The sequence below is a fragment of the Stegostoma tigrinum genome, chromosome 24 (genome assembly GCF_030684315.1).
Source record: "Stegostoma tigrinum isolate sSteTig4 chromosome 24, sSteTig4.hap1, whole genome shotgun sequence".
Classification (NCBI taxonomy): Eukaryota; Metazoa; Chordata; class Chondrichthyes; order Orectolobiformes; family Stegostomatidae; genus Stegostoma; species Stegostoma tigrinum.
This window is the reverse complement of record NC_081377.1, coordinates 33,631,772-33,659,629: the sequence shown is the minus strand read 5'-3', so window position 1 is coordinate 33,659,629 and position 27,858 is coordinate 33,631,772. Positions and strand designations below refer to the sequence as shown.

Here is a 27,858-nt window from a genome sequence, read left to right as displayed (position 1 = left end):
GTCCATATAAACCATGGTGAACAGCCTGCATTGTGGGTTTCCTGGTGGCATAGTGATTAATTACAGGCACGATGTTACAAGGCTTGCAAAGTCTTTAGGTCTTCTGCACTCACGCAGCCATATTTCAAATATGAGTCATTGTCTCCAAGAGGACCAAGAAAATCCTAATATTAATACATAAAAGTAACTTGATATCTGTTGCTAAGTTGTAGAGACAGGCCTCAATTTAGAAGAGATCTATCTGGATTCACTCAGCATTGCTTTGGCACAACAGCTCCTCCAGAGTCTGCAATGACAATCAGAACTGGTTACAGGAATCAGGTGCTCCATTACACGAACTATAAATGGCCAAAGCTATATAAATATACATCTGCTGTATCCTCAAACCGTCACTATTTCTACAGCAGTACTACAGTTAGATGTGCCTTAGCTGCAATCACTATGGTGTCAGATAATAGCTTCCTCTTGTACCACATGTTAAGTATTTAACTGACAGCTAATTAATTTTGTTCTCTAATTAGGCAGCAATGCATTGAAATAAAGGGTAAGAAAGTATTGATCATGACTACAGTGTTCTACGGATCATCTAATAGTGGAAGAGAATTAAAGGAAAACATTTTAAAGAAATCTATGGAGTACAAAGAATAGAAAAATAATTCTAGATTTCAAACCACCCTCAAATAGGCTGGGAAAGGAAAAACACAGAAAAGTGAATTGAGGTTTCACAGTGGAAGAATTCCTGTGATGTTTGCACACAGTCATTATCCTCTGGCAAAATAGATGTGAGTAGTTCTCTAGTCACAGTAGAAGATATGCTTCAGCTGTGACACTCCATTCTCCTGTGAAGTCTGCCAAAATCTGGCCAAGGGGGCACTAGAGGACTTGGCCCAACAAATTTTAAAGTCTTAAGAAAAAGGAGAAAAAATATGCAATAACACACAAGATAAATACATGAAGATAAACCAAGAACATGTAAAAATTATAAGTATCAGTATTTAGTTCAAGCCTAGCTCCATTTAAATTGTGTGGGCTGTTTCTCATCCAAAATGACAAGGCTATCTCACGAGGCAGCTCGTCACAGCAGGGCCATAATATAAGCAAGTCGCACAAGGCTGATGAAAGCCCAAGTTCCGGCTGTTAGAAAATTAACAGAAAAACAATTACAAGAAAGGTTGCTTATCTTTAAAACATGCATGCCTATCCAGAGGGTTCTCTTTACCAGGTTTCACTGGCCATGGTGGGGATTCAGCGTCAATATGAACATGGATAGGTAAATTATGCAACTTTCTCCCCCTTGTCCCTTTTGTGCATACTTCTGAGGCTCCCAGCTGCTTTGAGTGGGAGCTTCAGATACCTAGACCTGACTAGAATATACAGCAAGACCCAAAATCAACAAGAATCTGGCAGAACTAATTTCCCAGACTATACTGTTCTATCAGTTTCTGTTCTAAGTGCAAAGTGGACAAAAATTCCAATGTGACCTCACCTGAGGTACAGCTGGCATAAAGTAACCGCCTGCAGCTGGCTGAAATTGGTTAATGATTGTATTGGCCGGCATGGCCCGCATCCCTGCAATTCGTTGCATATACTGATTAGTTAAATGTGCCTTGCGTTCCTCTTTCCTCTGGGCAAGGGCTACGTATAATGGTTTGGAACCAACAATACGTCCATTCATTTCCGTTACAGCTTTTGTGGCTTCTTCAGGAGAGGAAAAGCAGACAAAGCCAAAACCTTTGCTTCGACCATCCTCCAACATTACCTTTAAAAATAGTAAAAATAAGTTGCAGCAAAATTTAAAGCTTGTATTAAGAAGGAAACTGTGGCAGAAAATAGGTTTGTACTTGCCATTCCCAGCATAATCTTGAATCTTGACTACATAGTGTGGGTAAGAGCTAATTAAGGGCATCTATGACTAAAGTTATCTTAATTATACAACTATGAAAAGGAACAGAGTAAGACCAAATGTACCCTGTAGCTTATTCTCACAACTGACAAACTCCCTATAACTGAGTTAGTTGGGTTAAATAAGTGTATCCACCATCCATCACCCCACTATATTATTACAGAAACTGGTGGCGAAATTAATGCAGCCCCAGAAATTGGTTGGAAGGTGGGGAGCCATAAAATAGGATGGGTGGGCTGGAAATGGAGATCTTGTTACTTTTCTCACTTTTCCCAATAAGGAGGTCACTTAATGGCCTTAATGTTGCCATTAATTGTATATCAGTCAGGTGGGTGCCACACAAAATCTGTTAGGCAAGCCTGCAGCCTGATATGGGGGTCCACCCTTCTCAAGAATCTTGTGTTGATCAGACGGATCAGCTGGTGGGGCCACGGAGAAATATCCAACCTACCTTTTACAATGAGCTCCCCCCACTCCATTTACTGGGGCCTCCAACTAGCCCATCCCATTTAACTTTACTCAGAGGCTCCAGAAACAAGGGTCATCCTCAAGCCCCCTGCGGCCACCTTTCCCAGTGAAGTCACATATCCTGTAAAACCGACAGCTTCTGATCAGCTGACAACTCTCAATGGGATACCTGCCCTGCATCAGAAATTACAACAGGACGTGTCTCTGTTGGAGCCAGGAACCCTTACAGCAGTTGCGAGTTGTATTACTGGGAATTGTTTTTGGCAGAGCAAGATTGTTATCAGCTCTCTTGTCAATGGATGGGCCCACCACTGCAACCGTGAAATTTTACCCCAGGTCTGAACTGGATAGCCTTCAAAAACGATGATGGAGATTACAATGCTTGATTAAGCGATACACATTGATTTATGTGCAGCCAGCACACCAACAAACTCAAAGAAACCGGATAACAAAAATCTAGCAACCTCAATGAAAGAGTTCCCTTTTCCTGCTGTCAGTTTAAACAAATGTCATGTAAAGAGATCTCCTGACATCCAGCAGTGACATCAAACAGGGTGAGCAGTCTCAGTCTCAATTTTTTTTTGCCATGGAGACAATGGGATTGGTGGTTTGAAATAACATTTGTAACTGGGAATAAAGGCAATGTCTTCGGTTCCCCCAATGTTTACTTAAAGGTAACTTCTACTTGTCCTGTACTGGATATCAGTAAGTTGTCTGACAAATTAGAGTGAGTGAAGAGGGAAGGAGGGAAATGAAGGTGAGTCATTAGTATACATACGAAAAGTGACACTGTTTTTGTTTGGTGTTATAATGTTTTATATGATGTTATGTTTTGTTACATTACGCAAAATGGCACAGAGCATGGCAATTCTAAGAGTGCTGTCCCTAGCGGATTGTCTTCTTACATTTACTATATCCCTTTAAACCTCGATTTTAAGTCTGTCAGAATTACTAACAATGTTCTTTTCTATAACACTATCTTCTGCATTCTGTTCTATAACAGTGATGTACTTATGTAAGGTATGATTTACCTGGATAGCATGCAAAACAGTACTTTTCACAGTATCTCAGTACATTTGACAACAATAAAATAAAATAGAATCAAAATCAAATAAAAGGGCAGTATGTAGATGTGTAATAGGACAAGGTCAAGTTGATTCTTGGTTTCAACAGAGGTAATGGTACATGAGTAGGTCAGAAGTCAGTTCAAATGAATCACTGGCTATGATTAGTGAGAGAAGAATAGAACCGAGTGAGTACAGTCCCATCCAGTTGCACAATACTGCAGGACATTTGGGGAAGGTTAATGTGATCAACCCATAAAGGTGGCAGCAAGTTTGAGAATGACAAAGGCATTCATTAACATGGAATGTCATTTTTATCTTCAGGCTAGCTTCTGTACTGTGGTAGAGCAGAAGCCTTATTGAAGGAATTCAAACAAGAAAATAAGAAGAACAGCTTTGGGAGCAACAGCAAGTTCAAGGACTCTGAAGCGCAAAGGAGCAGCAGTTTTCAAGGTCAGAGGGATAAAAGAATTGTTTTTCTTTAAAACCACAGATTGATGGTGGCAGATTTGAAGGGCAGTTGGACAGTATCTGAAGAGAGGAAATAGAACTGGAGAACCACTAATGATAAAAGCCAGTAACAGAATTTGGGTGGTCAGTTGTTTAACAGGAATAGGGTCAAGGACAGAGGAGGTGGGTGCATGGGCAAGATTAACATGGGAGATAGGAGAAAAACTAAGGAAATATGTGAATTCAAGGGGAGCGTTGGTTGGGGAAAATGTCAAACTCAAGTTTGATGTGGTTGGTCAAGTAGAGATGGAACACAGAGGGGGCAAAACAGGTGGTCTCACTGAGCAAGAAGGAATGTTATGAGCTCTTTGGATGTGCTGACAATGCACTTGAATACAATTCATTTAGGGACACTATGTTTCAAAACATTTAAAAAAGTGAACTATTATTCAAGAGTGAAACTTAAAGTTAGAAAAAACAATACTGGGCCTTTTTACTTATCTTCCCTTGCTTTTTCTTCTGTTTTGCTAATTAGCATTAATTAGTAAATATACCTTCGCACTGGTGATTGATCCAAACGGTGCAAACTCTTTCCTCAGTTTTTCGTCATCAATGGTGTCATCCAAGTTTTTAATGTATAGATTTACACCCTAAAAATATTTTAGTAAAGTTGTTAGCTCCACAGTTATAGCCCAAACTAACATTCTCAAATCTATCAGCTGAAAAATAGAATAAAAATGGTTAACAAATGCACTGCCACTTTATTCCTACTTAATGTAATAAAACTATCAATGCTCTAATACACACAAACCAGACATAAGCTAGAAAGCCACAAACCTAACATTAAAAATGTTCAAAGTTAAAAGGTGCAAGTGACTTTTATAAGTTTAAAGTTTATATTTTTAGGTCATTATGTTTTACTTACCCATTTGATTGATTCACTGTTCAAATATATAACAAATTAAAAGCTAAAAATGCTATTTCTATATTTGGCATTCAAGGCAAAATATCTTTTTACGTGAGCTGTGAATTACAACAAAATAGTTACATTTTCTAAAACTAGCACATTTTTCAACAAGACTTTTGTTGTTTTCTGGCATGAACTTACTGGGAATGCTCCAATACCGACACCTGCCAGAATCTGAAGAAGAAAAATCATGCAAGAAATCCCATTGTGCTTTCAGGCCAGCTCTGACTGTGTTCAGGAACATGCAGAGTTAGAATTCCTAGCAGGCCAGTTTCAAAAGGGATACCAAATGCATGAAGAGGAAGTCATTTAAGTACTTGATCCAAAAATTGATGGAAGTTTTAAGACACATTGATGCTTAATGTTCTGAAATAGACTGAGAAGGTACTGAAAAAATGTCTGTACTCATGGAACCATGGCAGAGATGGGGTCACGGTCTCCAGGAAAAGAAGGGGGAAGAAATCCTAAAAATCTGTATATCTGTTGCAAAGTTGTAGAGACAAGCCTCGATTTAAAGAGACCCATCTGGATTTACTCAGCTTTACTTTTGCACAACAGCTCCTCCAAGATCTGCATGGACAATCAGAACTGGTTACAGGAACTAGGCGCTACTTTACAAACAGAACTATATATGGACAAAGGCACAGAATGGTATCTTTGTTGCATGCATAACTTTTTTGTTTTCCAATGGCAGTACTACAGTTAGGCAAATGTTTCTTTGCTGTAGTAGATTACCATACAGCAGGTAAACTGGCTCTTCTTGCACCATTTATTAAACATGTAACGTTTAGCTGATTAATATTTCCTGTTGGCAGCCATTTTTTCCTCTCATTATATAAAACATATTAACGTCCAGTGTTTCTCCACCGATACTAGGGACAGGGGAGGAGGGCAAGGTGAATGGAAGATAAGGGGAGGAGCTATATATTAAACTTTATTCTGATAAATGTTAGCATTAAGCTTTTAATTTTTCCAACAGCACTGGCTAAGACATTAACGTCAAACTAATGAATGTGAAGTAAAACCAAACCCTCAAGTTTCATCAAAAAACATTTTCTCTTTGGACTGGATCAAAGTATTCAAACAATAATGTATAAAACAAATACTTTAACAGAAGATTGAAATAAAGATTTGAGCACCTATGAGCCCATTTTATTAAATGAACACTGCTCCTTTTGAAGTAACATTTTGATAATTTGCTGTCACCCAACAGAACTCTTAATTTATAAACAGCAGTACTTTAATATCCCCTTTAAAGAGTAACTACTCCAAATTTTATGAAAAGGAAAAAGCTAAAAGGAAAAGTAGCCCCTGTATATGAGTCCTGCAGAAAATTAATCAAGAGATTCCCAGTCTGATTGTAACTTTATTCCCAAACAAAGTCATTAACAACGAGAGGGAGTAATTTCCAAATGTGGTTATGTAAAATCAGGTCATACCAAACGATCTTCATTCTGATGAAAAATCTTTGAATTGTTTCCCTCTCCACAGAAGTGGTAGACCAGTATGTCCAGTGTTTTGGTTTTATTTCAACTTCATTACACACCTGGTATCTACTGATTCGCTCCTGTTTTAACTGTTCAAACTTCCTTTTTAGCTCAGCCTGTCGTTCCACTTTTTTCTGGGCACGTCCAACAAATAGCATTTTCCCATTCAGGTCCTTCCCATTCATTTCTTCCACAGCCTACATGTATAGACAAGAGAAGAGCATCAGCTCATCTATGACACAAGAACAACAAGATTTATCAAATGACATTTACTACAGTATTCATAAGCCAAGATGATGTAATACTATACAACGCTACAATAAAGCCAACCCCACTAAAACAGAATAGAATACTGTGCATGTTTCATTTGCATTAACACATTTACATTCTGGGGAATTAAATGTTCATTGCAAGGAATTTTATTAGCTGTTTTAAAATCTTAACAGGACACATTCAAAAAATAATCCAGAGAGCATAAATAAAGATTTAATACTTTTGCCCCTGTGTACCAACAGCTACTAAATGCAGCCTGTGGTTAAGTAGTTGGATTCACACATCAGAAGGTCACTGCCTCAAACTCACTCCAGAGATGTGAGCACATAAATCAAGGCTGGCACATCAGTAGAGTGCTGAAGAATTACTGCAGTCAGAGGAGAAGAGGTAATAAACCAAAGGCCCATTTGCCCTTTCTCTTGGAATAAAAAGGATCCCACAGCACTATTTGACCAAGATTCAAGAAAATCACCCAGTGCTCTACATTTAACCACAACTAAAATCTTAGTATATGATCTGTTCATAGATTTAATTGCTGTTTGTGGAACTCTGCAACGTGCAAAATTACTGCGAAGTACCTACAACACAACAACGATGACGCAAATTCAGTGTGTTCTCAACTAAGGCTGCTGTGAAATTATTGCAATTCAAGAATACTTGAAGGACTGTATAAAATAGATAACACAGCAAATTTCACCTAGTTCAAAACTGAAGAACCATAGGATATAATTTGCTCTTGAAGGGGGATATAATTCAAAATTATATGTCAAAATAATATTTCAATAAATGAGCACTCAACGTATCAATCTATGAGGAAATGATGGAAATAATTTGTACTACTTAATGCAAATTTATTTCAACTTTTTGGTCTCCTTTTCTGAGGAAGGATGCTCTTGCTCTCAAGGGAGTGCTGCAAAGGTTTACCAGTCTGATTCCGGGGATGGCGGATCTGACGTATGAGGAGAGATTGACTAGGCTGGGATTGTTTCGCTAGAGTTCAGATGAATGAAGGGGGATTTCATACAGACTTATAAAATCTAACAGGACTGGACAGGGCAGATGTGGGGAGGATGTTCCCAGTGTTGGTTGTGTCCAGAACCAGGGTCACAGATTGAAGATTCGGGGTAGATGATTTAAGATGGAGATGAGGAGATATTTCTTCACCCAAAGAGTGGTAAGCCTGTGGAATTCATTACTACAGAAAGTAGTTGATGCCAAAACATTGAATGTATTCAAGAGGCGACGAGATATAGCACGTGGGGCAAATGGGATCAAAGATAATTGGGAGAAAGCAGGATTAGGCTATTGAGTTGGACAATCAGCCATGATCGTGAAGAATGGTGAAGCAGGCCTGAAAGGCCAAACGGCATCCTCCTACTCCTGTCTTCTATTTTTCTTTTTGTGGGATCTGGGTATCGCTGATTCAACTGACATTTATATCCCGAGTTGCCCTTGTGAAGGTGGTAGTCAGCTGCCATCTTGAACTACTGCAGCCCATGAGGTCTAGATAGATTCACAATGCCCTGAGGCAGCAATTTCCCAGATTTCCGGGCAACAGCAAATGAACAGCAATGTGTTTCCAAGTCAGGATGGTGAGTCATTTGGGAGGGGAATTTACAGGTGGTGATCTTCCCAGGTATCTTCTGCCCTTGTCCTGCTAGACTGCAATGGTTCTGGATTTGAAAAGTGCTACCTAAGGATCTTTGGTGAATATCTGAAGTAAATCTTACAGATGGTACACACTGCTGCTACGGAACATCCACAGTGGAAGGAGAGAATGCTTATGGGTGTGGAGTGCAAACAGGTTGCTTTTTCCTGGATGGTGTCAAGCTTCTTGAGTATTGTTAGATCTGTACTCACCCGGGCAAGTGGGGAGTGTTCCATCAGGCTCCTGATAATGTGCCTTGAAGATGGTGGACAAGCTTTGGCGTGTCAGGAGATGAGTTAGCCGCTGCAGTATTCCTAACCTCTAAACTGGTATTATAGTTGCTTTTATTTACTTGGTTCATCTAGTTCAGTTTCTTGACATTGGTAACTTGCTGGATGGAACAGTGGGAGATTTGGTGACAGTGGCGACATTGAATATCAAGAGGTGGTGGTTAGATTATCTCTTACCGGAGACACCGATTGCCAGGAATTTGTGTGGTACAAATGTTACTTGCCACATGCCCAGCCCAGACTGTTTCAGTATCTGAGGAATCGCAAATTGGTAACAATATGCAATCACTGTCAGACATGCCCACCCTGACCTTGTGATGGTCAGAAGGTCACTGATGAAGCAGCTCAAGAGGGTTGGGTAATTACACAGAAGTTTTTTCAGACAATACATCTGAAATTTGGTGTGAGAGTAATTTGAGAATTGACATGGGAAATATACCATGCTAAGGAGGAGCAGGTTACTGGTTCTCAAAGTTCTCCATCACTGGTGGTTTTCCTTGTGCCTGGTTCATTGTAAACTAATTGATAAAGGTATATTGTTATGACTAGTTCAATCTTTATTAGCATTGTTTTATGTGACGACCAGCTTGATAGAAGGCAAATCTAAATAGTTCCTGTTTTGTTTAAACTGTCTAGCAACTGTTATGTTCCTGCCAAAACATTTTTAAAGTATTTAATTAGCTGTAAATTGCTTGGGACATCCTGGGATTGCAAACAATGATATATAAAAGTTCACATAATATTGGTGTTCAATTGTCAGATATGTTACAGACAGTGTACAATCTTGTCCTCACATGCACACAGGAACTTCCAGAAGCATCATCTGAAAAACAAGTAGTACCTGAACAACAACCAGCAGTAGAAATCTTGGCTAATTTACGCTTCTGAAGCAGAGGGGCACTAAAGCCAAATGTTGCACCCTACTGCTGCCTTAGCTGAAATCAGTTGACTTAATACAATACCAAAATTTGACCTCATGATCCATGAAGTTCAGCTATGTAACAAATATCTATAAAACTTCTATCTTTGTGAAAAGTTCACTTCTTTAATAAAGTAAATGCAGTGTGCATCAAAAATAATTAAATTTTATGATATGAAGAAGCTGAAATTTACAACATTAGATTTTTTTTCCTTTAACTAGACACTTTCATGGGAGTCAAACTGTGGGGGATATGTATCCCTATTATTAACCCAGAACACTTGATTCTAACTCATGGGAATGATTAAATTATTAGCATTTGCTTTTAAAGATGTTTTCCAAAACATGGAATGAAATAGTCATTGTAAAACGTAAGAATTCTGAGCATACGTTATAAAAATGCATACTATTTTACTTTTAGTTGATTGGCCATAGACTGTGGCCTGGTCACAGACCATGCACAACTTCCTCTGCCTTCCCTACCAGAAATGTACAAGTGGGACAACAAGTTATAACATATTTGGCAATAAGAAACTCGACAGCAAACAGTTATAGTTATTAGAAAGACAAGTATTGAACTCAGTACAGGGAAAGATTTTCTATGAAATTGTTAAAACCAAACAAACCAAAAGGGTTACATCTTGACTTTACTTCTCTAACAAAGAAGCACTGACTAGCCCAGGTATTTTGGATAATTTTGTTATGACTTGATGTCTAATTAAGTCTGACATCATCTAAACTAGATCACATTATAGAATCCTGTTTGCATTGCACTGTGTGCCTTTTGCTTTCAACATCGGATAAAGCAGCATTGTTCACATTTCTCTCCATTAATTAAAGTTTGCATTGAATTTCAAAATCCATTTCTCAATTCAAAATTCACATCATGGAAAATTTTTTTTTCAAAAATGAGAATTTGGGGTTCTCAATGCACCACAAATTTTACAAGTTGTCCAGCGAATGCTGCAACTTCTTCCAGCTGACTATATTAAAATTTCCAAATTAAAATTTCAGGATTTTGGGCTCATTCAGTTTGTCTGAGTTGTTCAAAAAATCAATTCATTTTAGTGACTGATTAAATCATGAACTATTTCCATAATGGACTAAAATGTTACTAGCTCCTGTAACAACCATACAGACCTTAGAAGCATCCTCATGTTTTTCATAGCTAACAAAGCCAAAGCCTTTGCACTTTCCGTTTGGGTCTGTCATTACTTTGACACTGAGGGTTTTGCCTAAGAGGACAAAGAGAAACAGAAAAAGAATAGATTAATATTAGGAGATATGAACGTAAGCAACAAACATAATTAACATTCTTTCAAAAAGGTAACAAGCGCCCTTTTCTAAAGTAGTGAGAAGATTCATATTGCCTCACCCTTCTCTTTTCTCTGTACTTTGGTGATTAATATCGGTCACACTTTCTGAGTCAGTTTTTCCTGTCATGAAGCACATAAGCTCTGTAGTCCCAGCAAAGGGAATTAAAAGAACTTGTGCTCTTAAAAAGTAGAACCTAAGTATACTATCTGATAAACAGTGGTACACGCATAACCTTAGAACACCTTAATTTAGATTGATCCCATTTATGTCAATGAGAGAGACAACTGTTGCAAATAGATGTAGAAATTTATTCAGTTTTTATTTTTAAAATTTTCATTTTTTTCTTTGCAATCTTTAGTTGGCACTATCCATATCTCATTCAGGGTGTTAGATTAACAAATTCTTAAAAATGTGTGTATTTGTTGCAGAGCCAATAATTGCAATAGTGATAATTGTGGAAGCAAAATCAAATTTGCTTATTTAATTCTGAAAGTAAACTGAAGAATTTTAACATGATTGCAGCAATGACAACGTGAATCATAAGATAAAGAAAGAAACAATAATGCAGAAGCTAAATATTTAAATGCAAGTTTCATTTCACAATTTTGTAACTGTTACAAAATAGGAAGTTAAATTGTGTATTCACAACTCTCCCCATTTACAAAAAATACCATCATGTAGAACTTACAAGTATTATGAACTCTGAGGAGAATAGCAATAAGCTTCAAAATAGTAGAAAAAGGCTGGTGGAATGAGCAAATGTGCCACTTGAAATGTAATTCAAAGAAGAGTGAAGTGATACATTTTACTAGTAATAACAAAGAAAGGCAATAGAAAGGGTACAATTTTAAAGGGTCCTTCGCTTCATAAATAGAGGCAGAGTACAAAATCAAAGCAGTTATAGTGAAGCTTCATAAAACACTATTTCAGCTTCAACCAGTATATTGTGTCCAATTCTAAACATCACGTTTTGAAAAGGATGTGAAGGCATTGAAGAGTTTGCAAAAACTAATTATCAGAACAGTACCAGGGTGACAATCGTCAATTAAGTAGATCAACTGGCAAAGCTGTTCTCTTTACACATGATTAAGGTATGTGACAGAGGCATTCAAGATTGCAAGGAACTTGACGGAGTAGAGATGAAACTATTCCTGTTGACAGATGAGTTGAGAACAATGATTCAAATTGATTGGTAAAAGGAGATGCATCGCTGGAAGAGCCTTTAAACATAGCAAGGACAGGATCCAGAACATGGTGTCTGGAAGCAGACTCAATTACAGTCTTCAGAAGGGAATTGGATAATAATCCGAACGTGGCTAAAGCGGTACAGCCTAGTTGAAGTTCTCTTGCAGGGAGCTTGTACGGATAAAACAGAACACTTAGGTTTCCATGGATAATTCACAAAAGTAAACAATAGCCCACCAAAAAAAAGTCATTCCATGACTTTTTTTGAAGAATGAGTATCAGTACTATCACCTCTTAATGACCTCATACCGAAACTGCTTTTAATTGTAGTGAAATCAAGCCCAAGGAGCACTGTTAATAGAAGGCTTATGGAAAGGTTCAAACATCTATTCTCTATAAAAAGGTACTGGTGCTCAAGTAGCATCACCCAACAGTAAAGCACTGATCAGGAAATTTCAACAAACAGACAAAGTGACCATTTAGAAGATTTAATTATATTAGAAAACTTTCAGAGCATCAAATTGACATGATTTGATGCCCAAGCAATATGCTTGGGACTTGAAAACTCGAAAGACAAATTATATAACATTTTGAGAGATAAGCAAAAATGCTACCCATGACACCGTCTTGAACAGGAGGGTGTTGGTGTTAATATCACCTCACTAGTGCAATGGAAAAACATATTATAGGACTACCAATTCATATTATCTCCATCTCAAGCCACACTTGTAGCAGAGTTATACTCACCAAATTTATCAAACATTTCTTTGAGTCGTTCATCATCCATATCATCACCAAAGTTCTTTATGTAAACATTGGTAAACTCTTTTGCCTTTGCACCAAGTTCAGCCTCTCTCTCTTTACGAGACTTAAAACGACCGACAAATCTAAAAAGAAGCAACGTCGAAGTGAGGAAAAGCTGTAACACCCAGTGAATAGTTGGGAACTGGAAAGTCACCGCTTGACTGTGTGGTCGAGGCAGGTTCAATCACAGCATTCAAGAGGCAACTGAATTATTTATTTGAATAGGAAGAATGTACAGGGCCACAGGGAGAAGATCGGGGAGTAGCATGAGATAAAATGCTCCTTTGGAGAGCCAGTGAAAACATGACAAATTACTGCCTCCTATGCTGACATCATTCTGCAAAAAGTTAAAGAATATTTTGCATAATTCAAAAATCAAGCAGAAGCTTCCATGGTGCATAAAATGTTATTGTGGTCATTGAGATCAGATATTTGTTCTTGAAAATACATAAATAAATTAGTAACATTTTCATGACAGAGTCACTCAGTATAACCACATTCCCTTTCTTCTTCTCTGTGAAGAAACATACCTTCACTCTTCCTCATAATAGAGATAACCATGAACTTTCACACAAATTAAGTGTGGTAGCAACATCCTAATCCTGAAGTTGTACAGTCAAAAGATGAAAAATAAGCAGAATATAAAATAGGTACCCTGAATGGGCCGAAACCCTTTTCACCAGATTTGAATACTTGAATAATGAATAATTTGAATAAAGTGCTCCTTGCCATTAGAGAGTTCAATGTAACGGTGTGAATAGATTGTATGCAGTCTGTAGCTGTCTCAAATTAATGGGGTCCAGTGTTGAAGATATTAGCAAAATGAGGATAATTTCTATCAGAAGCTCCCAAAACAAATCCAGTTTGGTGAAAGCAGAAGTCATTTCTCTGACCTGAAGCGAGTCATACTTGTGTCACATATATAGTGTGTGTGCTTGGCGTTATTAGGGCTTATTTTCCAAAAGGTAAGTTAATCAACTAAACCCTTTTTTGTGGCCCTAAAATGTCTTAAAAGGATAAAATTAATAAAATGCATTTGAAATTAATTCAAAAAGCTTACTTTTATTATTGGAGCTGTATGAAGCTAGCTTTTGTGTGTATTCTCTCACCTTTTTGCAGGAGGTCAGGTAATTTTACACACTAAATGATGGAGTTACTCAGCAGTAACCACAAATATTGGAGAATGCATTGTGCCAGAGGTCAAGTTCAATTAAGCTACAGGTGTAGAATAGCAGCATGTTACATGTTTTATTTTGTTAAATTATTATTGATCTTTGTACAATACACTGATTTCGAAGTGGCTTTCAAAGTTGATTGCTTTCACTACTTTTCCATTTATTTTAATTGTTTTGTTAACTTTAATTTTATAGATGAAAAATGAGAAAAGGTATTTCTTTCTATCCTAAAATCCAGGTTATAAGTTCTGAACTGAATTTCCAGCCTATCTCCTCAATGAAAAATTTGAGTCCAAAACAAAGGAATTACACTGCACAGCATTTACTATAACACTAAATCCTTCCAATTTTATTGAACGTTTCAGCTTTGTTGGACTTATTTCATTCTAGCTTGGACATCCAGTTTTAGAATAACAGATTTTCGATGGCAAACTGAAAAACACGCTCATTGAGGAGATTCAAATTTACAGTGTGCAGACTTTTACTACTTTAAGGAAACATTTAGTTATAAAATACTAGTACACTTGGGGAAAAATAAAAGATACTTTATAAAATAGTCTGATCTGAGCCAGCATTACAATGAATTCATTACTGTACGAGCAAGTACTTGGAAGCAAAAGATTAATTTGTGTTTAGTTAGTCCACAGTGATGTTTTACCATAACATATTTAATGCTTTGTATTCCATGGACCAATTATCTTGTTCATGCAACAAGGAACCAACAGCTAACTTGTCAACAGTTGAATTTCTCTCTTTGATGCTAAATAAAAATCTCACAAAGAAGCATTTACATCTACTTCCAGGCTTTGAATAACCGAAAAATGGGCAGAAAGATTGATGAGAAATCCAAAGAAATGTATGTTAAACTGTTTCAAAAACAAAAGGAACAAATGCATATAAAGAAAAAAAGTACTGTTGAAAGCAGAGAAAAGTGGTTGGGAAGAAGAATGATTAGGCAGAAAAGGAAAGACAAGCACAAAAAGACTTTTAATTATATGTTTAGGTTACTTTTAATTGAATTGGTTCAAATTTTATTAAAATGGAGCCATTAAATCAGTGGGAAATGTCAACAACTATATCCTATAAATTTAGCTACATGATTAAATGTGAAATCTGGTACATCCCAAGAATGGGCGGGGCTGCTAAAACACTGAGGTTAATGAATTCCCCGTGGGAAGTGAATAAATAAGAACTGTATGTGAGCAGGATCAATGTTACTGTCTGGTTATTTCAAATCAAGGTTACTCTGGATGTGTGCAGTAATTTGAAGACACAAAATCAAGCTAGTGGCTTTAAAAAAGTAGCTGTCAGTTTTACCCGTCAGTCCACTAATAGCTGCTTGAAAGGGATTGGGTTTTAAAACAAATTGCACAGTAAAAAAGTACAGTTTTTAGAAAATTCCCATTGGTAAAGATCTATTAAAATAAATCTTATTGTATGCAAATATCAAATATACAGATAGCACTTTTTATCCAAATTTACCATCTCTCAGAATATTAATTACTTAATAAAAGGTATTAGCAACACTGTTCAAGGTCTGGCAGCACACATATTGAAACCACGATTTGAACAGCGACAGCTTTGAGGTACTCACACTTTTCGGTCATTCAGCAACATGCCATTCATTTTTTCAATAGCTCTATCTGCAGCATCCTGAGTCTCAAAATGAACAAATGCATACCCTTTGGAGCCATTCTCGTCACATACCACCTGAGGAAGAGAAATGTTTGTGTTTCTGGGCAGCCTAAACTTATGCTTTAGTTTCATGCGCTTTTAATGAAAACTAAATGATTCCACAAAAGAAAGAGTGAAAAAAACAAGTACAAAACGCATCAGGGCCTGGCCAAAAGCCAGACATTTGATAGGTCACCTCCTGTACCATGCATTTGATAAGTAAAAGCAAGAAATAGCACTTTTAAAACAAACCAACAAACAAATGCGCCGAAAACTAGAAGGGGTAAGCTGATAACATTCTGAACTCAAAGGATATCTGCAAGATTGGTGAACATTGGGGCAAATAAACTGAACGATTGAGAAATAAATATAGGAAGGAGGGGTTACTGGAATGAATCAATACAATATCAAATCAACTACAGAAAAATAAGTAGTGAAAAAAAAAAGACAAGAAAGAAAAAGCGATAAAAAATTTGGCATTTCAAATTAAACAATTCACGAAGAATGAGATTACATGCTTACAATTATTGACTCACAGCAGGTCTATACCATAGAAATAAAAGTTCTTTGTCTAAGTAAAAGGTTGATTAGCAATCACACCATTAAAAGAATACTTAACGCTGATAAATGATTAGACTTAACATTTTGTGGCCAGTTTAATCAGCATTGTAAATTGTATACGAATGCAGCAACTTCATGAAAATTACCAGGTTATGGCTGAGATAATGTTTTCAATGGAATGACACAAAACCGCACTCAATTTTTGGCAATTCATACTTTTCATAATTCACATTTTGGCTATTCCCCTCACTACATGTTGCTGGTCAATTTGCACATTAAGAATCACATGCATTGTTCAAACACAATAATAGCTGCAACAAAATCTGGCTGATGGAAATAATTAACTTTTCTTTGGTTTTCAATTGAACTGTTCACTTCACTAAGTTACTACAGCAAACTACCTCCCAAATGTTCCTATAGGTCATGTACCTCGAGCAGAATTCTCCAAAAAGACTGCCATAGACTCTGACAATACTTGATCTCACGTATGGGTGCAGAAAAATAATAGTGAGAACTCTGAAATTGGATTTTACCCCATCATGACTGAAAACTCACCTTACAAGACAAGATGTTCCCAAATGCAGAGAAGGTGTCGTACAATGCCTTGTTGTCAATGGATTTGTCCAGATTCTTGATGAACACGTTACCTACACCCGATTTCCTCAGTGATGGGTCACGCTGAGACCACATGATTCGAATTGGTTTCCCCTTGATGACATCAAAGTTCATGGTGTCCAAGGCACGTTCAGCTACAATATTAAGAAAACTTTAAAAGCTGTCCAAATAAATTTGAAGTTAATAGGGTCTGTAATCAAGATGTGGAAATCAGTTCAACAGCATAATAAATGCTGTCCTGCTACTCTACACCAAACATCTGTGTCTAGATGGCTGGATGACCCAACACAATTAAACATGCGCAAATTGATCAGGGTTGAATAGCTACAAAGTCTGTTTTAACTGTGAAAAGACAAATAATCACTCCTTCACAGAAATCTTGAACAAGACAAGGAAAACCACTGCTCAAAGATCGAACATTGTAAATTCTACTCTTGTTTACTGCCTGTGTTTAAGTGGAATTACATAGATCTGACACAATAGATGTCATGATTATTAACTGATGGTTAGTATTTCGCTTCAATTCTGAAATCTCTTATAGTCAATGGGCAGATTTATAGATGCACTAAAAAACATTGTAATGCAAGGTTTCATCAGTGAGTTTCCAAAATTGAGTTCCTAGTCTCAGTCACAACAAAAACAGAAGTTGCTAGAAAAGCTCAGTAGGTCTGGCAGCATCTATGAAGAAAAAAAATTCAGCGTTAACACTTCAGGTCCAGTGCCACTCAGATCTCGACCTGAAACATTAATTTGACTTTTTTCTTCACTGATGCTGCCAGACCTGCTGAGCTTCTCCAGCAACTTGTTTTTGTTCCTGCTTTACAGAATCAGCAGTCTTTCAGGTCTTATTTCCTAATTGAACAGATATTCCATCCCTGTATAGAGAACAATGGGTAATTATGATAAGAGTTACACAAGCCCAATTCAGAAAGGGTCCATATCATCCAGAACTGATGCATCTTATGCCTTTTCAAATAAGGTAATCATTTGGAATAAAAATACTAAGATGGATACAAAAGTTGTTGAAATGCAGTATGTACATTTTGGATTCTCTCGGCTCTAAGCAGAAATACAACAACTAATGCAGTAAAGTTTTACAGGTTTTTAACAATTACAACAAAGTACAATGTTTTGAAGCATATTATTGTATCAAGGCAAGCATTCAAACCAATTAAAGTAACATACATCTTATTAACCATGTCAAGTTGTATTTATCTGTTTTCATTGGATCATTACATAAAATGTTCATGTGCCAGAAAGAAAAGTTAAGGGGATTTATATATAATTGACCTTTCGAAGCTCCACGTTAGGTCTTTAAAAAAAAGATTAAAACACAAAATGCTGTGTTACTCACCGTTATATAATTATATAGAAGTACTGTAGTTTTTACTGGAATTATGAGTAAGTTTATAGGTATTTTACATATAAAAGTGAAACATTTCCAAGTTATTTACATTTTCTCCTTTCCATTTCTCTGCTCAAGTCATGTCTCAACTTTTACCAGTAACAGTCAGAAAATTAATGTTGAGAAATACACATGCATGACTTTCCCTTCCCTCACCTTTTTAAATATCTATTGCTGAAGAAGCATTCAAAAATCACAGCACCTACTCATGTAAGTGTGCCTAGAATTATGGTGAAGGACATAAACATGAACAAATTTTTATCACTTTTGGAACTCTGCATTTTAGTCAATAATGTGTGTTTAAAAAGTTCCACATACTCTTAAGATAACATTTTACACTACTCTACTGCTTAATTAAAAAAGTTAAATTTTACAAGAGCAAAAAATAAACACATAGCGCCCCTGCTTCTTTGCAGTTCTTCTATTTAATTGCCATCCAATCAGAGTTCTATTGCACAGTTAGCAGAATTTGTTTTCTCAAAAATTCTTAAATCAATTACCTTGATGTTAATATTATACACATTTTGATTGCAAGACCTATTTGCAACAGATCTGCCCAGTTCCCCGGTACACTATTCCCTCGAGTCCCTGAAAGTCAGCAAAGGGAACCAGCTCACATTTTGCAGAGCCTTTTGTTAGTAAATATTCTGTTAGCTGGTGAAAAACTTCACTGACTGGGTTAAGCTGAAATCAAATCTGAATAGACAGGCACTATTTCAGTTACCGACTACCAGGGATACTGGAATATTGTTGGCCTTTAGAGAATTTATTTTCCTCATCCCAAATTTGTTAAGCATTGTTTTCTTCCCCAAAACATTTAATGAAAAGAACAATACATAAGCTTCACTGAGGACAGAAAATGATTTATCTAATACATTCTTACCCCACCTTATAAACATTTTCATGCTCGGTGGAAAACAAGATTAATAAAATAGCATCAGGAAGTTTAAATAAACAGAAATGGTGGCTCTCATGTAGTCACACACAGGCCAGACTAATTCACCATAATTTATATATCATCAGTTATAATTGGATCCTAGTAGTGTTTGAGCATTTTGATTATCATGGTTTTCAGAGATTTGCCTGTAGTTTTTACCAGCAAGAATTATTCTCACTGAACTTCAGAAACTTTTCCAGTAACATTTGTTTGGTGCATATTTATTAAGCAAATAACAGAGTAATATCTCAAAGCTGCTGTGCCAACAGCAAATATTCACCATTTGCAAGAGGATAGATCACATTGTGTCCTTGATTAAATGACCTTAAACTGTTCTGTCTTCTAATGAGTTTCTGAATGAACTAAATTTGTATCAGGATTAAACAGCCATCTGACTAGATTAATTAGCCCTTAATTCTATCCTTTAAATACTCTAACTTTCATACAAGTTAACAAAAAAAACTCAAGTTAAAAACTGAATGGCATTTTTGACCTGGACATTATCAATTGATCTTTTTAAATCTCAGCTTTGATAGCAATCTCAACTGCTTAAAAACAAATCAAATAAATATTGGCAGGTAAACAGATGCTAAAATGTATTTATCCCTTGTGTAAGAGGTCATGACATTTTGTGCTATATATGCGGTATCAGTATGGAAACTAAGAATGTGCATTTTCCCCTTCAGCTCTGGTTTCAGCTTCCAAACTTCTCTCGGGGCAAAATCTTCACATCTGCAAGAACTATCAGTCCTCTGCTTTCCAGCACTTAAATAAAACTACTGCACTGTAACTTTCCACACTTACATAAATTCTAAAGTGATGTGTAATATTTACTAAGTATTTTGTTTTACATGAACTCTCAAAACCAATGAAAGCCACATTGCCATGTTAAATGATAATACACAGCTATTTCATAAAAACACCATCAATAGGCGATGCAACCTCTTTTGTACTTCGTTGCTTGCTATTTTTAGCAAGTGGTCCTTTAAAGGCATGTGCAGGCAGAAGAGCTGAATCAACATTACACTTACCACATGGTCTGAGCCAATCTCCTTTTCTGGGTTTAGCTAAAATAAAATCTGAATAGACAGACACTATTTAAGTTACTGATTACCAGGGATACTAGCGTATTTACGGCCTTTAGAGAATTTATTTGACTCAGGAACATATAACTGAAATTAATGCAAAGAATAAAGTGGCTGAAAAGATTCAGGCACTTTCAAAGTTCATCATGCTACTCTCAAAAAAAAACTGTATGTCTGTCATTTACAATTAAAGTAACATTAAAAAAAATTTTATTCCTCTACTCTAAATATTCAAAACTTTTGTTTGAAAAGCAGACAAGCAGAAATTACACATAATCGGTTGAAAAACTAACAAATTTTTCTTCCAACTATTAATGAAACTTTTAAACATTGTACTTATACTCAGTGAGTTACAATGACAACATACAGAAATTGGACGTTTTCGGTGGTAATTGCCATATGCTGTTTAAAACTACATTCAAAATTTGGAATACAGTACCAATCTTCCAAACTGCCAAACAAACTGCTGCAAGTTTAATAAGTGTCAGGCTAAATTGTTACCTTCTTTAAAAGATTCATTTTCACACATTCAAATCTGGAAAAGTTACTTCATCTGTCTGACATTCTATTGTTTCTTGTAACATTCTGCACTTCCAGCACCATATCTTTCCTCTCCCTGATTGTTTTTGCTAGTTTTGTGTACACACGCCTGTGAACACTGAGTAGGATTCAACTACACTCCCAAGCATCTTAATGTAAATCTACATCATAGCTGGTTGGCTACCTTCATTTTACCAAGAATATATCATCTTGCCAGTGATGGAATGTGATCAATTAGTATAAAGCAAACCAACAAATCTTAACTTTGATTTAGGATACAAATTGATAAGCAACAGAGGAAGATTGTTTTTCACCTATTAATGATATTTAGTACTCAGATAGTCAGCAACTATGGTGATCTGTAGAAAGTAGTGGTTTCTGGCAATAATTATAACCTGTTTAAAAGGTGATTTGACAAAACTTTGGTTAAATTAATGCCCTCCACAGTGCTGAAGGAATTTAGATTTGCTGTTTGTGTCTCTTTAATGGCTACATATAGAAAAGCTGTTATGTTGAGTGAATACACTTCAGTTCCATGGGGGCAGAAAACCCAATCTAGTGTGAAAAGAATCTGAAGCTGTAAATAGCTTACATATCTATCAGACCACATCTTAACCCTTTGTAACTTTCATCTACCCAATGGCTGCTTCATATGATGATACGTGTAAGATTCGGTGTCACTAGAATTTTATAGAGTAATTTGTAAATTCTGATTTCTTTCCATACCACAGGCATTCCATCTGACTTTTAACCTACAGAATGCTGATTTAGAATAACACGTAAAACTACTTCTGGCGTACAAATTTGACTGACTGGAAAAAAGTATTATGACTCTACTATAAGGTTTCTTACAGATGGAAGCGATAATAGATTGATTTGAACAGTCTGAATCAAAGCATCTTTTAAAAAGCATATCAAGGCATTAAAATGATTTTTTTCCCCCATAGAGCATATTAGCATATGCTAACAAGCCTTGTGACAATTAATTTCTAATAAGTGGCTTCCAGGATGTACTCAACTCTGCTACAATTATCTTATGAAGGAAGCAGCATTTTCAAAACATTGCTTAACATTATTTGAAAGAAAGGGGATGAAAACAGACTTCATAATGGAAAACTTTTCCGAAGTCAAGTGACAAGAAAAGTCACTAGCATAGGGCAGAAAAGAAATAGTGACACTAGAAAGTTGTATTCTGAGCACATTAGAATACTGCTTCATATTTCATTATGGATAACGTGTAAATGCTCAAGTTGCTCCTTACCATATGTGTAGGTTGCTGATAGTTGAACATTTATTTCTGATTTAGATTAAGGAGGATTCCGATTGGCTGAGAACTGTGGTTATGCCCACGATAGTTGCACAGTTTCGCTCAGCATCAGAACCTTTCATTGTTTTGTGTTAGAGCTGGTGCTGTGATGTCAGGAGGATCACAGAACAACAACTGAAAAAGATTTTTTAAAAATTTTAACAGACATTAAAACAAAGTGAAACTAATAATCTAAGTGCAACAATTAAATCAAAAGGTATAATTATCCATATTTCAGCACACTAGTTATTGTTTTAAGCACTATAACTTGTGCTAAGATATATTACTTGTGTGCTGAAACTTATTCGGCTGAACAAGAAATTAGACAATGTCTGCTACTATCCTATTGTAAAATGAATTTAAGTTACTAGAAGACACCAAATAGCTTTTCCTCATCGTAAAATTTCCAAGGTGATAGATGCCAATTTTTTCCAAAATTCAATCACAGCAGGGACAAAGTAACATACGAAATGGCTAACACTGCACTTTCTAAAGCCAAGATGAATACCATCTGCTGATAATCCCCAGCATTGTTGCAAATACACAAAACTTGACCCAACAATCAGAGGAAGGGAAAGGGTAGATGTTCTCTGTGCAGAAACTATGTAATGCCAGATGAGATTGAATGAACTAGTCCAACATAGCAGACAAAAAACAATTTTAAGTACAAAAGTGAGTAAAAGGCTAGAAAACTATCTTATTACAATTAAAGTACATACAATCAGACACTCTCTCATCACTTAGTGGATAAATGGATAACCTGATATAGTGGTGAACCAGACATTCGAGAAAATCCAGGGTTCAAAGGCTGTAATTTGCTAAGTTTTCTGATCTCAAACCCAAGTCACAATCTACTTCAGCTCATTATGCTTGAAGATAAAGGAGAACTGCTCAGCAACAATGCAAAGCATTCAGTCACTGACAAGGATCATATTGCTGCATATTAGCACTTCAGACACATCTTCACTATACTTCAACGACATTTTAATATTGAAGGCATCCTTCAAAGTGACTACCCGTTAAGTCCCTTGGCTGAACTGCTACTTTGCAACATCCAGTGACACCAAAAGCATGGGTTCAATTCCTGTATCGACTGAGGTTACCATGAAGGAACTGCGTTCTCAATCCTGCCCCTCACCCAACACATGGTGGCCCTCAGATTAAACTCACCAGCAGTTATTTTTGTATTCTAAGAAGAAAGCGACCCATAGTCCTCTGGGAATATGGGTGCCTTTCACTTCAATCTTGAATTTTAATATGTACAAAACTCTAATCCAATTTTAGAGTACTATACCAATGACAGTAGAAAACTGCTAGGTCCTCCTTCCATCCTGTACAATATAATGGTTCCTTCAGAGGTCTTAACCAAAAGGACATTATATAAATGCAAAGTTTAGACTGCATTTGCTCGCTAACTCTGAGTCACAGCCATGAACTCTCCACAAGGGGTTCATCTGAAGAAATCTGGTATTGGACACTAATTGCTTTTTATTTCCCCTCAACCCAGAAACACTGAAGCTAATTATAGGTGCATTTTCCAAAATCTCTGCTAAAAATAGCTAATGAACAGTTTTTGTAGGTTGTTTGGCCTAGTAATAAATCAAGTCCTTCATCAGCTCATTGAGCCATGATAGGTGCTCTACAACTTTTCTTCCTCAAGGACATCAGGCCCATAACTGTTTTTTGTGCCTGAAATGCTTTTCACCTCCTGGATATTTACCTTGTCATGGCCCTGCCTGTAATTTCTTTAGAACATCTTAAAAAGAACTGTGCCAGCTGCCAATTCATTGCCAACCGTGACATTGACAAATGTTACAAGTCATTATCGATTTTCATACCTGTGACATTGTGTTTACAAACGGAGATCCCCAAGGTCATGAGATTTCAATCCCTTCAGAATTCGTAACCTTTTTTAATTTTACTAGCCCATCATTTCAGCTACCTGCAATGAAATCGACGAGGTTTTAAACTAACTGGCGGTGTATTTTAAAGATCGGGGCAGGGAGATCTCCCAGATGAGAAAAGTTTGGCGCTATTCAAACCATCGGACAGACGAGAAACATTTCCTTTCGCTTGCCAGCAGCCAGTGGTATTTATATCTCTGGGCAGTGATGAGTTTGGACGTTGGCCTCCAGCAGCCACACAGCCCCCAGTGACGAGGGGCTGGATGGAGAAGCCTGGGGAGAAGGGCGGATGTGGTTCGGTCGAAGATTTTTTTTAAAAAAAACAAAAATAAAGCGTCTGGCTCACCGTCTGCGGGCTGCTGGAAGTTGACATAGGCGTATCCGAGCGACCTCCTGGTGATCATGTCTCTACAAACCCTGATGGAGAGCACAGGCCCGGCCGGACTAAATTTCTCATACAGCATCGCCTCGGTCACATCTGGGTGCAGGTCGCCGACATAAAGCGAGGCCATCGGGTAACTGGCACCGGTCTGATTCATCCTCAGACAGTCCGACACAAATTAAACGATCAACTTTCCCCCCCCCCCCCCCCCTAACGAAACGGGAGACAGCGAGCGCGAGGAATTGAAAGAAAAAGGGGAGTGGGCGAGGAACCGTCGGGCAAAGAACTTTCCAGAAATGCTCGAACCGGTTAAATCTGATTCTCTTCCTTATCTCCTGAAGCCTGTGGCCTATTGAGTTAACAGATCCCCGGCTCTTATAATTCTTTTCTTTTGTTTTGTTTTTAAAAACCGCTTCAGATACTTCAGCTTCCAGAAACTTCGGAAGGTTTGTCCGCACCCGATTCCAGGCGATAAATCCCAGAGCGTGGCTGAGACCTGGTTGGCTTTATTTTTCCTTTTTTTTAAAATTATTAAAAGTAACTGGATTTTCGCCCTCTTCACAACTTAGTTCCACCGATTTTTATTTTTGTTTTTTTCTGTTTATAAGATTTTTTTGATTTTTTTAAAGATTTTTTTTCACGTATGAGTGTGCGCTACCTCAGGAGCTTTTCCACACTCACACATGTGGCTAGGAGACGGAGAGAGAGTAATGGAGGAGGAGGCTTTTTATATCAACCAGCAAACGGTCCCGTCATTTCCTGCGCCATCAGAATGAAAGGCAAAATGAACAAGAGAGGAGGAAAGAAAAAAACCCAACAACTCAGCTTAGTCAGCTACAGCCGCTGCCCTCTGCAGGCTCAACAGCTCAGAGTTTCTGTCCCTTCAAGTTCAGCAGGTTTGCAAAAGACTTCCAACGCAAAGCATGTGCCATAGTCTATCCGAGATAATGGGAACTGCAGATGCTGAAGAATCCTAGATAATAAAGTGTGAAGCTGGATGAACACAGCAGGCCAAGCAGCATCTCAGGAGCACAAAAGCTGACGTTTCGGGCCTAGACCCTTCATCAGAGAGGGGGATGGGGTGAGGGTTCTGGAATAAATAGGGAGAGAGGGGGAGGCGGACCGAAGATGGAGAGAAAAGAAGATAGGTGGAGAGAGTATAGGTGGGTAGGTGGGGAGGGGATAGGTCAGCCCAGGGAAGACGGACAGGTCAAGGAGGTGGGATGAGGTAGATGGGGGTGCGGCTTGGGCTGGGAGGAAGGGATGGGTGAGAGGAAGAACAGGTTAGGGAGGCAGAGACAGGCTGGACTGGTTTTGGGATGCAGTGGGTGGAGGGGAAGAGCTGGGCTGGTTGTGTGGTGCAGTGGGGAGAGGGGACGAACTGGGCTGGTTTTGGGATGCGGTGGGGGAAGGGGAGATTTTGAAGCTGGTGAAGTCAACGTTGATACCATTAGGCTGCAGGGTTCCCAGGCGCAATATGAGTTGCTGTTCCTACAACCTTCGGGTGGCATCATTGTGGCACTGCGGAGATTTTGAAGCTGGTGAAGTCAACGTTGATACCATTAGGCTGCAGGGTTCCCAGGCGCAATATGAGTTGCTGTTCCTACAACCTTCGGGTGGCATCATTGTGTAGCATTTTCTGCGGTTGCAGGGGAAGGTGCCGGATGTGGTGGGGTTGGAGGGCAGTGTGGAGCGAACAAGGGAGTCACAGAGAGAGTGGTCTCTCCGGAAAGCAGACAGGGGTGGGGATGGAAAAATGTCTTGGGTGGTGGGGTCGGATTGTAGATGGCGGAAGTGTCGGAGGATGATGCGTTGTATCCAGAGGTTGGTGGGGTGGTGTGTGAGAACGAGGGGGATCCTCTTTGGGCAGTTGTGGCGGGGGCAGGGTGTGAGGGATGTGTTGCGGGAAATGCGGGAGACGCGGTCAAGGGCATTCTCGATCACTGTGGGGGGAAAGTTGCGGTCCTTGAAGAACTTGGACATCTGGGATGTGCTGGAGTGGAATGTCTTATCGTGGGAGCAGATGCGGCGGAGGCGGAAGAATTGGGAATAGGGGATGGAATTTTTGCAGGAGGGTGGGTGGGAGGAGGTGTATTCTAGGTAGCTGTGGAAGTCGGTGGGCTTGAAATGGACATCAGTTACAAGCTGGTTGCCTGAGATGGAGACTGAGAGGTCCAGGAAGGTGAGGGATGTGCTGGAGATGGCCCAGGTGAACTGAAGGTTGGGGTGGAAGGTGTTGGTGAAGTGGATGAACTGTTCGAGCTTCTCTGGGGAGCAAGAGGTGGCGCCGATACAGTCATCAATGTACCGGAGGAAGAGGTGGGGTTTGGGGCCTGTGTAGGTGCGGAAGAGGGACTGTTCCACGTAACCTACAAAGAGGCAGGCATAGCTGGGGCCCATGCGGGTGCCCATGGCCACCCGCTTAGTCTGTAGGAAGTGGGACTTCACCAGTTTCAAAATCTCCCCTTCCCTCACCGCATCCCTAAACCAGCCCAGTTCGTCCCCTCCCCCCACTGCGCCACACAACCAGCCCAGCTCTTCCCCTCCACCCACTGCATCCCAAAACCAGTCCAACCTGTCTCTGCCTCCCTAACCTGTTCTTCCTCTCACCCATCCCTTCCTCCCACCCCAAGCCGCACCCCCATCTACCTACTAACCTCATCCCACCTCCTTGACCTGTCTGTCTTCCCTGGACTGACCTATCCCCTCCCCACCTCTGCACCTATACTCTCCTCTCCACCTATCTTCTTTTCTCTCCATCTTCGGTCCGCCTCCCCCTCTCTCCCTATTTATTCCAGAACCCTCATCCCATCCCCCTCTCTGATGAAGGGCCTAGGCCCGAAACGTCAGCTTTTGTGCTCCTGAGATGCTGCTTGGCCTGCTGTGTTCATCCAGCCTCACATTTTATTGCCATAGTCTATCCCTTCAGGTTACTCTCTGAAGAGTCTGGCCCACAAGGGTATTCACGGACTACAAGATTGGGTCCCACCTCCGTCGTGCCCTGGCCCCCTCCGAAGCTGTGATTATGTCTGGGTCAAGAGGCAGAAGCTCCTGCATGGTCAAAGCAACTGGGGAAATCTTCAATAGATAACAAGGTGTAGAGCTGGATGAACACAGCAGGCCGAGCAGGAAGGCTGACATATCCGGCCTAGACCCCTCTGATGCTGCTTGGCCTGCTGTGCTCATCCAGCTCTACACCTTGTTATCTCCGATTCTCCAGCATCTGCAGTTCCTACTGTCTTGGGGGAAATCTTCATTTTGGTTGTAAGTTGGGGAGGGGTTATGATATTTCATTGCTCTGTTTCACAGCTGTCAGGCACAGCAATATTTTTTATGGAATCTTGCAAAACCTTACTAGGCAGAGGAACATTATAAAACAATTGTGTGACAACAAACCCATTAAGGAGTGTTGTAAAAATGGAAAGTGGGGAGAGGTGTCAGGAGGGATTTCCAAAGTTTGCGCCCCAGATACAGCGACCACTGGTGTAGTAATTAAAAT

General features: G+C 38.6%; 1 protein-coding gene and 2 non-coding genes across 5 annotated transcripts in view; all 3 read right to left on the bottom strand.

Moving 5' to 3' along the window:
* The window catches only part of LOC125464934 (polyadenylate-binding protein 4-like), a 40,225-nt gene extending 15,150 nt beyond the window's left edge, over positions 1–25,075 (bottom strand). Inside the window, exons 1-10 of one of the 3 annotated variants that reach the window (XM_048557863.2) lie at positions 24,324–24,409; positions 23,912–24,015; positions 22,029–22,208; positions 16,741–16,934; positions 15,545–15,660; positions 12,719–12,858; positions 10,610–10,704; positions 6,399–6,536; positions 4,440–4,535; positions 1,487–1,759 (exon numbers count right to left, since the gene is read on the bottom strand). In XM_048557863.2, the coding sequence (XP_048413820.1) occupies positions 1,487–1,759; positions 4,440–4,535; positions 6,399–6,536; positions 10,610–10,704; positions 12,719–12,858; positions 15,545–15,660; positions 16,741–16,914 (1,032 nt within the window). In that variant the 5' untranslated portion in view covers positions 16,915–16,934; positions 22,029–22,208; positions 23,912–24,015; positions 24,324–24,409. Of the gene's footprint in view, positions 1–1,486; positions 1,760–4,439; positions 4,536–6,398; positions 6,537–10,609; positions 10,705–12,718; positions 12,859–15,544; positions 15,661–16,740; positions 16,935–22,028; positions 22,209–23,911; positions 24,016–24,323 lie in introns of all 3 variants that reach the window. The other 2 variants (XM_048557862.2, XM_048557861.2) reach the window with 2 other exon arrangements.
* On the bottom strand, positions 194–325 carry LOC125465208 (small nucleolar RNA SNORA55). The gene has a single exon (XR_007250201.1). It is a non-coding gene; the product is annotated as a small nucleolar RNA SNORA55 (small nucleolar RNA).
* On the bottom strand, positions 5,331–5,461 carry LOC125465209 (small nucleolar RNA SNORA55). Its single transcript, XR_007250202.1, has one exon. It is a non-coding gene; the product is annotated as a small nucleolar RNA SNORA55 (small nucleolar RNA).
* Positions 25,076–27,858: the final 2,783 nt, after the last annotated feature.